Genomic DNA, 12,932 nt, shown 5'->3' with positions numbered 1-12,932 from the left:
AATTGAAATGGAATGCTCTCCTTTTGAGGGAAAGGATAGATATGCTCTAAAAATGATTGAACTTGATACCTTGATGATTTTTGCATGATTCCTCATCCAAAGGCTTAGTATGCATATGTGTATGTGTATGTGTATGTGTATGTTGTTAGGGTTTCAAGCAGATCCGAAGCAAATATGAACTAACAATTATATGCAGATTTAAATACAAAAGATAAAGAAATAAAATAGGACATAGATAACATAGAGATTTAACGTGGTTCACCCAGAATGGGTTACGTCCACCATACACAGTCATCTAATCTTTCTTATTATCCAGCAAAAATAGTACATCAACCTTACAATGCCTTAAGCATCCTAGCCGCTTATAACGTGCATTTTTAGGGCAACAAACAAAGTTGGCCTTTTTAGGGTTTTATTACAATGTCGATTTTCATCAACAAAAAAGGGCAAAATTTTTTTTCTCGGGGGCTACCGCCCTTGAACCCCTGCCCGAGGCCCAGCCTGGCCCCGGACCCCAGCAAGGATATGTGTTGAGTGTATAGTACTTTGTTGATCAGTCGCCACATTTCAACAATCTCCCACTTGGAGACTGATACTACACGACACCACTGTACATGCAACATCTACTGGATAAAACACTAGGACTTGACTAGTATAAGTTCCACAATTATCAATCAAGAAGACCAATAGAAACTGATGAAGAAATCAGCTTCTCCTGTGGAACTGCCTTTGTGAACATATCGGCAGGATTCTCACTTGTGTGAATCTTCTCAAGCCGTAACTGACCCTCCTCCAAAATAGTCCAGATGAAGTGGTGCCTGAGTTGAATGTGCTTTGTCCTTGAATGAAAAATAGAGTTCTTCGCAAGATGAATGGCACTCTGGCTACCAGTATACAATGGGCTATCCTCTTGTGTCTGACCCAATTCCTTCAAAAAACATTGCAACCAAATCATCTCTTTGCTGGCTTCTGTAGCAGCAACATACTCAGCTTCAGTGGTTGAAAGTGCAACAACCTTTTGCAGCCTAGAAATCCAACTGACTGCAGTTCCCCCTATAGTAAAAACATACCCTGTAGTACTCCTCCGTGAATCAATATCACCCACCAGATCAGAGTCAACAAATCCACTTAGAGCAGCATTAGATCCTTTGAAACATAATGCCTTCGTAGTAGTTCCTTTCAAATATCGAAGAATCCATTTCACAGCATTCCAATGTTCCATACTCAGATTACTCATAAACCTGCTCACAACTCCCACTGCATGTGCAATATCTGGCCTTGTACATACCATTGCATACATCAGACTGCCAACAGCTGATGAATATGGGATGTTAGACATTTTATTAACCTCTTCTTGTGCCTTTGGGCACATCTCCTTAGTCAATTTGAAATGACTAGCCAAAGGTGTACTAACTGCTTTTGCATCTTGCATGTTAAATCTTTTCAACACCTTCTTTATATACTCACTTTGGGACAAATTCAAGGTTTTATTTTTCCTGTCTCATGTAATCCTCATATCGAGAATTTGCTTAGCTGCACCCAAATCCTTCATAGCAAATGACCTAGCTAATTTCTGTTTAAGATCATTTATATGTTGCATGTTAGACCCAGCAACAAGCATGTCATCAACATAAAGCAATAGGATAATATAACTGCCATTATCAAATCTCTTAAAATATACACAATGATCAGAATGACATCTATGATAATCGTGTTCAGCCATGAAACTATCAAATTTTAAATACCATTGTCGGGGTGCTTGCTTTAGGCCATACAGATTTTTCTTCAACCTACACACCAAGTTCTCCTTACCTTTGACCTCATATCCCTATGGTTGCAACATGTAAATTTCCTCCTCCAAATCTCCATGGAGAAAAGTTGTTTTGACATCTAATTGTTCAAGATGTAAATCATCTGTAGCCACAAGACTAAGTACAGTTCTAATTGAAGTCATTTTTACAACTGGAGAAAATATTTCATCATAATCTATACCCTTTTTCTGTGCAAAACCTTTTACCACAAGTCTGGGCTTATATCTTTTCTGACCTCCTTCCTCCTCCTTCAGCCGATAAACCCATTTGTTAGGCAAGGCTCTTTTTTCTGCAGGTAAAGGGACTAAGTCCCAAGTCTTATTCTTCATCAAGGAGTCCATCTCCTCTTTCATGCCTACCTGCCACTGTTGTTTGACATCCACCTGCATTGCTTCTTCATATTCTTCTGGTTCACCAGAATTCGTTAATAAAATAGAATACAAAGAAGGAGAAAATATTTCAGGGGGTCTACTTGTCCTCATAGAACGTCTAACACTTGCAAAAGTTTGTGGGACAATCTATTGTTGTTGAGCATTAGGTACCTGTGGCATTTCATTTTCAGGAATCTCATCCAACACCACATATTCTTGTTTGTCCTGTTCATGCTTCTTTTCCTACATCTGTTCTTTATACATAACCTTCTCATTGATTATAACATCTCTACTTCTAATTATTTTCTTATTTTCAAAATCCCATAACTGATAGCCATATTCATCTATCCCATATCCAATGAAGGTACATTTCTGAGATTTAGCATCAAGCTTGGTTCTATTTTCTTTATCAACATGGACAAAAGCTTCGTAACCAAAAGTTTTTAGAAAAGAATAATTTACATTTTTACCAGTCCATGCCTCCTTTGGAATACCACCATCCAAAGGGGTTGAAGGTCCTCTATTTATCAAATAGACAACAATATGTACAGCATTTGCCCAAAAATGTAAGGGCAATCTAGCATGCAATCTCATGCTCCTCACACGTTCCATGATGGTCCTATTCATTCTCTCTGACACACCATTTTCTTGTGGAGTTCCTGGAACTGTCTTCTGCTTTTGTATCCCATTTAAGGAATAGTAATCTTCAAATGCTTTGCTGCAATACTCACCTCCATTATCCGATCTGAGACACTTCAACTTTTTTCCTATCTCATTCTCAACCAAAGCTTTCCATTTCTTAAAAGTTTCAAAAACATCTAATTTTTGTTTTAGGAAATATACCCATGTTTTTTTGGTTGAGTCATCAATAAAAATAACATAATAACAAGAGCCACCAAGAGATGATACCTGAGTCGGTCCCCATACATCTAAATGTACAAGCTCTAACTTCTCACTCTTCTTCTCTTTCCCAACCTTGAGAAATCTGACTCTTTTCTGTTTACCATAAACACAGTTTTCACAGAACTCTAAATCAATCTTCTTTAGTCCTAGCAATAGATTTTTAGAGAAGGATTTTCATCCCTTTCTCACTCATCTGCCCAAGCCTATGGTGCCACATTATCGAATATGTTCTTGCAATATTTATTGTTGTTGTCCCTGCAGTAACTTTATCTGTAGCAGCTAAGGTAGAGTAAGTGTTACCAGTACACAGATATAATGTGCCTACCTTCGCACCTTTAGCTACTACTAATGATCCTTTAGTGACCTTCCACATACTGTCTGAGAAGGTAACTATGCAACCTTCACCACCTAGTTGCCCTGCAGAAATTAAATTTCTTCTTAAATTAGGAACATGTCTTACCTCCTGTAGAAACTAGTCATTACCATTCTGCAACTTGATCTTTATCTTTCCTTTTCCAACAATTTGACAGGGCTCATCATCACCCAAATATACCTGTCCAAAATCACCTTGAACATAATCTAGAAAATATTTTCTATGGGGTGTAGCATGAAATGAAGCCCCAGAATCTATTACCTAGGAATCATTAACATTATCCAAACATAAGATTAAAGCATCTTGTAAAGTATTACTTGCAATATTAGCTTCCTTACTGTCATTTTCATTTTTGTCTCCTTCTTTGTTTTTCTAAGACCAATAGTCTTTCTTTAGATGACCAGGCTTTCTGCAGTACCAACAATCTTTCTTTCCTCTAGATTGAGAGCATCCTTTCTTTGACTTCCCTCGTGACTTCTCATTCCCAGGGCCTTTTCCTCTTTCCTTTGATCTTCCTCTGTTCTCTACATTCAAAACACTACCCGATGATGTTGAAGTCTCACCTATGCTTTTCCTTCGCATTTCCTCGCTTAGGATAACACCAACAATATCATCAAATACCAAAGCATTTTTACCAGAGACAGAGTTACTTACAACCATAACCAAGCTATTCCAGCTTTTTGGCAAAGAACATAAAATGAAGAGAGCCCTAACCTCTTCTGCAAAGGTAATTTTTACTAAAGACAATTGACTGGTAATTGTATTAAATTCATTTAAGTGCTCCGCTACAGATCCTCCCTCACACATTTTCAAATTAAACAAACGCTTCATAAGAAATACCTTATTCGAAGCCGAGGGTTTCTCATACAACTTAGCCAATGTTGCCATCAAATCTACAGTCATTTTTGCTTCTGTTATATTGAATGCTACAGACAACGCAAGGCACAATCAAATGGATCCCAGTGCCTTTCTATCTAAAATGTCCCACTCTTCATCTGATATTGTGGTCAGTTTCTTTGCCTTTCCTTCCAATGGCTGCCACAGATCCTTTTGATACAGGTAATCCTCCATCTGCATTTTCCATAACTGATAATTCTGGCTGTTAAACTTTTTGACCTTGAATTTGGAATCCTCCATTGCTCCCACTCAAATCTAAAAGTCCTGCCAATTTACAGAAAACCTCACTCTGATACCAATTGTTAGGGTTTCAAGCAGATCTGAAGCAAATATGAACTAACAATTATATGCAGATTTAAATACAAAAGATAAAGAAATAAAACAGGACACAGATAACACAGAGATTTAACGTGGTTCACCCAGAATGGGTTATGTCCACCATACACAACCGTCCAATCTTTCTTATTATCCAGCAAAAATAGTACATCAACCTTACAATGCCTTAAGCATCCATGCCGCTTATAACATGTGTTTTTAGGGCAACAAACAAAGTCGGCCTTTTTAGGGTTTTATTACAATGTCGGTTTTCATCAACGAAAAACAGCAAAAAAAATCTATAGAAACAGGATACGTGCTGAGTGTACAATACTTTGCTGATTAGTCGCCACATTTCAACATATGTGTATGTGTATGTGCATGTGCATGTGCATGTGGATGTGTATGTGTATGTGTATGTGTATGTATGCATGCATGCATTTCTATATATGTGTGTAGAGTGTGTACACATATGTATATATTTGTATGAACACATGTATACATACATATATTCATATACATACATTTTATAGATCATATTTCTCTTTATCCCCAATGTATTTTTGACTCACTAATTTAATAAACATAAATATCAATAGGCTACCAAATAGATTAAAGTCTTGGATTGAAAATTAATATAAACTAGTTCAACCAAATTTAAATCCTAGAGGGTCAAAGTTCTTGATAAATATCCACCAAAAATGAAAATGAAACATCAAACAATGAATTCACTTAGCACAAATAAAAGTCATTGAATCATATGCTTCACTTTTATATTCACAATCATTTCTCACTTGAAACAGTAGAGTTGAACATGCCTTGTTCCCCTCCTTTGAAATAGATTATTTTTTTAATCAGTGTGATGCATATTTATTTGCAAATAATTTCTTTGATGTTTTTTCATGGTATTAAGTTGCCAAAATATCTATCTATTAAATAATAGATTTGACCAATGTATTTGGAAAGGTTGTGTGAACAATAGAAGATATGTTAAAAGTGACAACAATGACAAAGATATAAGAAATGATAAAAATTATTTCAATCATCTTGGATCCTTAAATGATAATATCAACGGTTGATACACCAAAGCAACTCATCCCTCCCATAGAATGGAACACTTTTGATGTAAATATAAATTCAACAACAATCACCATAGTACCTAGTGATAGACATTGGCCTCTAATGATGAAGAATAGAATGAAATATAAGACTTGTATGTAGGTGAACAAGATAGGTAGGTAACAATCACCAAAATAGTGTGGATAGACCTACAAGAACCTTGAGTAGCCAATCAAAAATAAGAAATCTAGGGTAGGTATAGATGGAGTTTCGATCTAGTGCGGAGTAAGGAACCAAAATGGGAATGGAATACCCCAATCACATACTCTACTCCGGTTAAATTGTTGTGCATGTTCAATGGTTGTTGATGGTGACACATTACCAAGTTTGGGATTAGATTAACCTAGTAGAGCCCTTTAGAATTTTTTCTATTATGTGAACTTTAACAAACATTTTCCATCTTTAAAAAAAACAAAAAATATATTTTTAGCCGATAGGCTCTATGTGTGGGCTTTGAGCCTAAAAAGTTTATTTTCTCGTTGGCAAAATGTTAGCTTGCTTGCTTGTAGCTTCTTTTCAGGTGGCTATGTGACTGAAACACAATGGGTTGACTGGCACCTAAATATGTTGCCACATTTGGGAAAATCATACTCAGGGAATAAGAAAGTTTAAGGGTACATTTTTGGCATGATAGGAGTTCCATGTTGGAATCAATGAACATTGAGAGAGGGGGGGGGAATTAGTGTTCCGGTAATTAAAACTTTATTATATTGTTTCTTCAACCACTAGATGCAAATGACTGAAAGCAAAGTGCATAAACAAAAACCAAATAAATGTACAATCATTACACCAAGATTTTTACATGGAAACCCAAAAGGGAAAAACCACGGTGGGATTTGAACCCACAATATTATTATACTATGGCCAACAGTAAAACAATATTATGTAGGAGGAATGCACTTGTATTCAAGCACACTGCCTAGAGCTCATTGCTCAATTACAAAAAGGGTTGCTATTTGGAGGACTCATTGTCCTACAAAAGAGATGTAGAAGTTTATACAATATGTGAACTAGAGAATAGCATCTAGTAATGCCAAAAATTAGTTCTGGTTAAGCTCGGGAATGACCCACTGTTGTTGTTTTGATAAACTGCTATGTTCGGCTCTGCTGCTGAATACCAGATCATAAACACTCAAGATGCGCACGTGAAACTGTGCTCAATTGCACCAAAAATAATTTTGCACACATACATACCATACAAAAGGATCACCCAACACCACCTTATATATCCGCATCACCAAAATTGCTCTCCTATAAGTTGGCTTCACAAAATATCAAAATATGAAACATGCAACTCCAAGTCAGCCCAAATCTTCACAAAACCATATACCGGACTCAAAACATATAATCACAGACTTCCCATAAGTTGATCCAATTACCTTGATCTTACCAACAACCTCTAGAATTACCTCAAGACATCTAGTGCACACGTTACACCACCAATAATGAAGATAACTCGGTTTTACTGCTCTACGGATATCAGACATGTCAACATGCTTAGGAAACATCACTGAAGGATAGGATTGCATGATAATCTGCTTCTCATACTCAATCAACTTAACTCAGATCACTGAAACCAAAAACACATCACCGAAAATGAGAATTGTTCACCAAAGTTGTACATAGAGTATCACCGACAGACTTGCACCAAAACTCCATACCAAATATCCCCAAACTTCATACCGGATAAGATCAATAGGCCAAGTTACCATCAATGACAACTCCTAAGAAGTATCATACATCAGACATCACCAATCTTCACCAGAGCATCACCGGAATAGTGTCATATGCCAACATTCCAGACATGCAATCCCTTCACCCCTATTGTTCATGGACATGTTCATTTTTTCTCTCTTTTTTCCTATTAGGTATTCCTGAAAATACTTTGTGTTGTCAAGCATCTAGCTTTGTTGAGGTATCCACTGTAAGTTTAATAAAGTCATTGAATTCAACATAGGTATGTCTTTTTTTTTGCATATTCAAGTATTAGAGGGTTGTTTTTGCATTCCATGAGATACTCGTTAAGATATCAGTTATGTATAATGTTAAGGGTTTCAAATGGCTACCATTTTATTTTACAAAGGATGGTTTCGAATATACTTGACCCATGATTATTGGTTTGAGGTTAGAAGATTTATATATTTGTTAGAATTGCTAGAATATATTAATAAGGTTGGATCTTTAGATATGAATAAAGTTGTAGATAGTGCACCATGGGACCCTTGACCATGCATTAGAGTTCTTTGAGAATTGTGGCTTCAAGTCCCTTGAATGCAAGGACAGTGCAATTTTTTTCCAAGAAAGGTTGTCTCTCAAAAGGATCAAGAACGATGTTGCTTAACAAGGCAAATCCATATGTATGTTATGCAATCGAGTAGTTTTCTCAGAGATTCAAAGAGTTGCATGTTGGACAAGGGCTATCAAAAGAATTGTTGCAACCTTATGATAAGTCTGAAAGCCACAAGGATGTTTGTTCTTCGATGTTCAATGGTTTTGTGGAGATATACATGGCGTTGTCTTGGCCTCCATATTTTTGGAACAAATGGACCATTTTACTCCTAGACAACATGAGTATACACACTTCCAAGAGTTGTAAGGCAGGGGGAATTCTTATTATGCCAATGCCATGCCCCAACTTGTTTCAAGCTCTATTGCCCACCCTTTTCATTGCCTCATTTACCCAACATGCCTTATGTAACAACATGCCATTCTTCTTTCTTACATACTTTTGCAATATTGTTGCCCTCCCTCTAACTGTGAGACCATCATATTTGAACATGTATTGTTCTATCCATTAAATCTATGTCAACTTTCTATTAAAAATCTATTTTGTTTCAATGAAACTCTATCTGTAAGTTGTGCAAATTGTCAAAATTATTTTGGCTTATGCATATTTGGGAGCACCAGTAAATGATTACTAATAATCGGTAACATCTCTTATTTACCTTAATTTGTCTTGTAATGTATTTTTTATGGAGAGCTAAAGAGAATAAAATGAATAGCTCCAAATTATTCTATCCTAAGAATTGACCATGACCCTAGAATGAGCAATTTTTTTGAATAGTAAGCCAATATAATTGAATTTGTATTTGATGATGATTAATTATTTTTTTAATTTTTTTTATAAATATGAAAAATGTCTAACACTCGCTTTATCGAATGGGGCATGTTCTGAATCTTATCTAAAGGACAAAATATTTTGACAACTGGTTTATTGGAATTTTCCTATTGAAACAATGGGTTGATGTCCTTTTATGTTCATATTCTTGTTTTTTAGAGCAAAAAGCAAGAATCGTGTCAATTGGGTTATATAATTTTTCTAACTAAAACATTGGCTCAATGCTATTATAATTGTTTTACATGATTCAAAGCTTTTTATTGTAGCCATTTTCACTATAAGATTACTCGATGAGTTTATAAGCAAATTTATTAGATTTCTCATTTATGGGGTGATCTTGTAATTGCATGATTACTAGTTATAAAAAATATTCAAAGCATTTGGCGAACCTTAGGCAAAACCATTTGACTAGCACACTTTTTTTCAATTTGGGATTTTGACTATTTGACTAACAAAGCAGTTCTCGGTCAAGCACGCCAAGGGATTAACTTCTCTAAAACGCAATTAGAGCAACTAACAAAATATAATTTGCTCCTTTTTAGCGCGTGGGATATATAAATCATATATTAGATAAATAAGCCAAAAGTTAATCCACAATAGTTAGGTTAGCTTGTGGGACCGTTATGTTTCGTAGGTCCCGTGTTCGAGCCCCACACCTATTGATAACTTCGTTATGTTTTCGTAGGTCGTCCCGTATTCGAGTCCCACACCCATTGACGTGAAAGAAGCAGCTGCCTTCGCAGGTGACCAGGTCAGATCACCGTGCGTCCTGCATGGAAATGGGGGTTTCATAACGTGGCGGGCTGGGAAGTTTCCAGGTTAAATGTTTGTATTCTAGTTTTTGAAGGCCAAGAAAGGGTTTGTTATGGCGTGAGTTCCATGGCAAAGATTTATTCCAAATTTCCTGGAAAGAATGTGCTCTGTGCTGTAACTTGAAGTTAAAACCTAGCCCATTTTGCACGTTGCCCTTTTCGTTAAATAGGGAGGGAGATCTTCTTCCCAGGGCTAAACAAACTCCTAGCAGAGCCAGCTTCTCTCTGAATCTTCTTTCAAGATTCATTGTAGAAGATTTGAAAAGAGTTTGAAGATAATTTAAAGCTGTAATATTTTATCGTTTAGACTGTTTGATCTCCAGAAAGTCATTCAAATCTTTATTTCATTCAATATCTGTTGATTTCAATTCTGAAAATGGGAATCGAGGAGATGGCTGTTTCAGAGTTTGATAATCAGTCTTCGATTAGGACCGCCGATCGAATTAAGTTTCTGTACAGCTATGGAGGGAGAATTGTTCCTCGCCATGGCGATTGGAAGCTCCGCTACGTGGGCGGCGATACCAGAGTCATGGCCGCCGACAGAAACATCACATTTGCAGGTTGGGATGATAATTTCCTTTCTATTTCCAAAACAAAGAGCTGAAATTTGAAAAAGCAGGGTTCCTAAAATCGTTTATTAATTTAGGGTTTAATGGGTGCAGATCTTATGGCCAAAATGGCAGAGGTCTTAGGTTCGAGCCCCGTGCTCAAGTGCCAGTTGCCCAATCAAGACCCGGATGCTCTGGTCTCCATTAAATCCGACGAGGACCTGCACAACATACTGGAGGAATACAACAGGCAAGGAATCAAACAGGGCTCCTCCAAAGTGCGGGCTTTTCTGTTCCCGAGAACCCGAAACCCCTCAAAGCAACCTGTGGCGCCCACTTCCATGGCTGCCCGGACTGGTTGCAGGCACCCCAGTCATCAGCCTCGGCGGGCAACGAGCCAGTCCCCTTATGCCCGTTCAGATTATCAATACAATACTTCAGCCAGGTGTGCAAGTAAAACGATTCCAGACAGAGCCATTTCATCAGGTTACATGGAATACCAGCACTGCCTGCGATCATTTTTTATAAACAACCGGTCGCCTTCACCTCTATGTTGTCATTATTACACTTCCCCTTCGCCATTTCCTTCAACACAGAATACCCAGCAACATATAAGATCATACATGAAAGTGGCCTAGAAGATTTTTGTGCTCTTCAACGGTTACTGGAATTTTTTTTACCGTTATAACGTCTAGAAATGATTTTTTCTTACTGTAAAAAAACTCCATAGCAGTCATGTAAAAAGTTCATACTCATATTAAATTTGAAGGGCCCTCCATGATATTTAAAGTAGAGAATAATTGAAAACAGTTATGATCGTGGACCCAGATCGAAACTCTAAAGCTGCAGTGATAATTGAATTCGATTTTGCATATAATCATGGCCGAGATCGAATCGTCGCAGAGACTTTCAATATTATAAAGTCAAATTTGGGTATGCTTCTGATTGGATAGTGGGAACCTCAGACATTTTCATTAAATTTTGTACCTATCATGTCTGATCTCTTTCCAGTCTTTGTCTGCCACTAACATTGCCATAGTGTCTATCCAGTCTCTACTATGCACATACAAACAATACATGTTGCATATACATATAACTGCATGCCTGTGCATTGTAATGTAAGGGCTGGGTAGACGTGCCATAGCCGCCCACAGAGTACCAATTTTAAGAAAAAGTGAGAAACCATGTTAATAAAAACATGACGGTTGTAATGGGTTTCTAACAGATTGAGTGATATTGAATGTAAAGTTTCAATATTAGAAGGGATGAGGTTGGGATTGGTAAATAGATATCTTATATCATATTTGATGGGTTTATGTTCTGTATATAAATGGGTAGATTTTCAAGGTTGTTCTTGTTATGTTAGTTATGGACAGCATAGTTTGTTATTGTTTTGAGTTTCAGTTTACTCCTTGTATTGAGATTTTTGGGTTATAACGGCTTGGATTTTGGTTGTTTGGATGTTGGTAGTATTCTACTCTCATTTTTTGGCAGCCTACTAGTTGCCTGTATTTATGTATTTTTTCTTGCATTGATTCAATAAAAAAAATAAAAAATTCTTCGATATTTGATCAATTTTTTATTTTTAGTATAAGAGGTTTCACTGTAAGACTTGTGCACTTAAATCAAATTGTTAAACAATTTTGTGCCTTTGATATAAAACCTTTCAACAAAACAAAAATATTAAAAATGATTACTATATTAACGAGTTCTTGATCTAGTGATGAATGGTTTTGACTAAGCTTATTAAGGATCAAATCTTATTGGCCTTGACACTAAGGGTTGACACAATAGATATCCTTTAATTCTTAGCTCTCAACTGAAGTAGTTTAAGCATAAGATTCATACACTATCAAATAGGTAAAATGATTTTATGAATTTGATATAAAGCCTTTCAATTAAAGATGAAAATAAAACGTGACAAATACTATCTATGAATGAGTGAGCTATTTTTCTTCATTCATCTTCATTAAATGGGTTTATATATTATTATTTCTTCTATCAAATATACTTCGCTTTGCTTTGTGCAAATTTATATATTTTAGGTTTATTAATGTGATAAATTAGAGTCTTATTGTGACAATAAGGATATAACAAATTTACAAATTGTAGGTCAAGGCTTTGTAAAAGTTGAAAACCGTCACTTTGGGATGGTATTGCATCACTCAAATGGATGTGATTTGAAGCATTGATTTTAAACTAATATTTATTGGCTAATCTTATTTTAAGATTTATAAGTGAAGCTACCACTAACCACCACAAAACCAACTGAATCCCTTTCTTTATAACTTTGTGATATAAAAGTAAAACAATTTATGATATCAATGATATCAAATTTCCACAATCCATAACTTGATTTATCTAGCACTTTTTGGATTAGACTGTTTACTAATTGTTTTACATAGTTTTTTTAATGTAAAATAACTAATACACAGTCTAATCTAGGAAGTGTGATATACATTAATTTATGAGATTTGAGTATTCCCTTATCTTTTCATCAAATATTGTTTTGGTGCATCTATACACCTAGAAATAAGAACTATGCAAAGACAATAATACTCTAATCAAAAGAGCAAGTTCAATCCTAACATTAGATTCAAAATTCATCCTAAATTATTTTACCAAGCAAATGACACTTCTTAACTAGTTTTGATTCTATCCATGT

General features: G+C 36.0%; 1 protein-coding gene across 1 annotated transcript; it reads left to right on the top strand.

Annotated features, from left to right (window-relative positions):
• The first annotated feature begins 9,638 nt into the window (after positions 1-9,638).
• LOC131067307 (uncharacterized) lies at positions 9,639-11,840 on the top strand. Its single transcript, XM_058002271.2, has 2 exons — positions 9,639-10,279; positions 10,382-11,840. The coding sequence occupies exons 1-2, from the start codon at positions 10,096-10,098 to the stop codon at positions 10,903-10,905; spliced, it is 708 nt and encodes a 235-aa protein (XP_057858254.2). The 5' UTR covers positions 9,639-10,095; the 3' UTR covers positions 10,906-11,840.
• Positions 11,841-12,932: the final 1,092 nt, after the last annotated feature.

This window comes from Cryptomeria japonica, chromosome 6 (assembly GCF_030272615.1).
Source record: "Cryptomeria japonica chromosome 6, Sugi_1.0, whole genome shotgun sequence".
In the NCBI taxonomy this organism is placed as follows: domain Eukaryota; kingdom Viridiplantae; phylum Streptophyta; class Pinopsida; order Cupressales; family Cupressaceae; genus Cryptomeria; species Cryptomeria japonica.
Note: the sequence above shows the minus strand (reverse complement) of the source record. Positions and strands in the feature narration are given on the sequence as shown.

What these genes read in the sequence shown, in the direction of transcription:
- LOC131067307 (XM_058002271.2), top strand. Translation starts at nt 10,096, where the DNA reads ATGGGAATCGAGGAGATGGCTGTTTCAGAGTTTGATAATCAGTCTTCG. An exon ending in CAGAAACATCACATTTGCAG is followed by an intron (nt 10,280 to 10,381) that starts GTTGGGATGATA and finishes TAATGGGTGCAG; the next exon opens with ATCTTATGGCCAAAATGGCA.